General features: G+C 37.3%; 1 protein-coding gene across 1 annotated transcript in view; it reads left to right on the top strand.

Moving 5' to 3' along the window:
• Window positions 1-2496, top strand: part of LOC133980056 (calpain small subunit 1-like) — a gene marked incomplete at its 3' end in the record, with an annotated part of 12344 nt that extends 9848 nt beyond the window's left edge. Inside the window, 3 exon segments of the mRNA XM_062418624.1 lie at window positions 1190-1247; window positions 1448-1512; window positions 2458-2496. Coding sequence (XP_062274608.1) covers window positions 1190-1247; window positions 1448-1512; window positions 2458-2496 — 162 coding nt within the window.
• Window positions 2497-2500: the final 4 nt, after the last annotated feature.

The following is a 2500-nucleotide window of genomic DNA, read 5'->3' as shown; positions in this document are numbered from 1 at the left end:
GATAGATAGATAGATAGATAGATAGATAGATAGATAGATAGGTAGATAGATAGATAGATAGATAGATAGATAGATAGATAGATAGATAGATAGATAGATAGATAGGTAGATAGGTAGATAGATAGATAGATAGATAGATAGATAGATAGATAGATAGATAGATAGATAGATAGATAGGTAGATAGATAGATAGATAGCGCCAAATCGCAAAAGAAGTCATCTCAAGGCACTTTACACATAGAGCAGGTCTAGACTGAACTGTTTAATTTAATTTAAAGAGACCCAACATTCCCACATGAGCAGCATTTGGTGACAGCAGCAAGGAAAAACTCCATTTTAACCGGATTCTAGGTGAGGAGCCATCTGCCTCGACTACTACTACTACTAAAATCACTAAAAATGTTACTAATAAAACAAATATACAGTACCAGTCAAAAGTTTGGACACACTTTCTCATTGATGTGAATGGCAAAAAGTACCAGTGAAAGTGCACTGCAGTACCTAAACTGATATAAGACATAACACCTAAAAAAAAAAAAAAGATACAAAATCATTGCGGACACCAGATGGTATAAAATTATACTTTTGAACCCGTTAAAAGTTTGGTTAACACCCAACTGTGTTCACAGACATGACAGTAGTTAGTTTTCTGGCTTTGTCAAGTTTGTCCACAGTTGAACTAATTAATAACTGAAGCTGGATGAAGAATAGGTGAGGAAAGTCAGGAGGAAGTAACCTGACCTTAACATTTCCCCTGGGAACAGGTGACATGACACGAGGGCAGGCTGGGAGATGATTGGCTGATGAACATGATACAGGAGGACAGGTGTGGAGCGAAGAAATCAGACTGGGGAGGAAACTCAAAACTCAAAACCCAGAAAACACAATACTCCTAATATAAACACCAGTACACAACACTACCAGCTAACCAATAATGAAAGACAGTCCTTCAAACCAGCAACCCAAATATAATAAACAAGTAAAACTACAGAAGTCTAACACAAGAAACCAAGAGAGCAAAACCACAAGTCCAAAAACTTCCATAACACACACAGCTGTGACTCCTCTCTGTTTTTATGGCTTCCTCTTTGGAGCAACACAATGAGACTGTGTGTGTGTGTGTGTGTGTGTGTGTGTGTGTGTGTGTGTGTGTGTGTGTGTGTGTGTGTGTGTGTGTGTGTGTGAACAGGACATGGAGGTGAGCCCCACTGAGCTGATGAACATCCTCAACAGAATCATTTCCAAACGTGAGTCTGATCACATTTTTCCTCACAGTGGAAAAAAACTACACCCTTAAAATAAAGTTTTCCCAGCATGCACTTGTTTTTTCTCCCAATTTCAACCATTTCTACTGACTCTATTAGTGTTAAAAGGTCTCATAATACATGTATTTTATCATGATGTATTTGCTGTCGAGGTTTAATCAGTTGTGGATGTTTTCCTTCAGACGATAGCCTGAAGACTGACGGTTTCAGCATCGAGTCCTGCAGGAGCATGGTCGCTGTCATGGACGTATCCTTCCACAAGATATAGTGCCAACGCAACATAGTGCTAGTTACACTGAGTAATATATCATTATTAGGAACAGGGAGTAGTTAGAGATGTAGAAATAGTGATAGTGGCAGAGACAGTAGCGATTACATTAGTAGTATATTACCTGTAGAAGCAGTGATTGTAGTATCAGTGGTCCAGCTGCAGCACAAACAGAGATAGTAAAGTAAAAGCAGCAGTAGTAGTACTAGATGTACTTGTTACAGCAGTAGTTACCTTAATTTGAAAAGTGTGTCAGCTCTTGTAAATCATTATTTTCCCTTTAAAAAAAACTATTTAAAAGTGATTTCAATAGTTAGTTATAGCAGTAGAAATAGTGATTACAGTAGTAGTAGTATCTGTAGTAGTATTAACAGTAGTATCAAAAGTAGTAATAGTAGTAGTAGGAGTGACAGTAGTATTCGGTCTAGTTATTACAGTAGTAGTATTTGTAGTAGTATTAACAGTACTGTAGTAGTAGTAAAACTAGTATTGGTAGTACTAGGAGTGACAGAAGTAATAGCAATTAACAATAGTAAAGCAGCAGTAGTAGTAGTAGTATTAATAGTAGTAATACAGTAGTAACAACAGTAGTAGTACAAGTAGTAGTAGTAGTAAGTAATAGTAGGAGTGACAGAAGTGGTACTTACCATTAACAGTAATAGCAGTAGTAGTAGTAGTATTAATAGTAGTAGTAGTGACAGAAGTAGTACCAGTATTAGTATCAGTAGTAATATTAATAGTAGTAAAGCAGCAGCAGTTAACCGTAGTATTAACAGTAGTATTTAACAGTAGTAGGCTGACATGATAATAGTAGTAATAGCAGTAAGAGCTGTAGTTCTCTGCTGTTTTAATGAGACAGTGATGAAACTGCTGCCTGAGCTTTCAGTGTGTTGTGAGTTTGACCTTTGACCCCGCTGCCTTCAGAGTGACAGCACGGGGAAACTGGGCTTCCACGAGTTTAAAAATA

The sequence above is a fragment of the Scomber scombrus genome, chromosome 5, assembly GCF_963691925.1.
Source record: "Scomber scombrus chromosome 5, fScoSco1.1, whole genome shotgun sequence".
In the NCBI taxonomy this organism is placed as follows: Eukaryota; Metazoa; Chordata; class Actinopteri; order Scombriformes; family Scombridae; genus Scomber; species Scomber scombrus.
The sequence above is the reverse complement of the archived record's forward strand: the minus strand, read 5'-3'. Positions and strand labels throughout refer to the sequence as shown.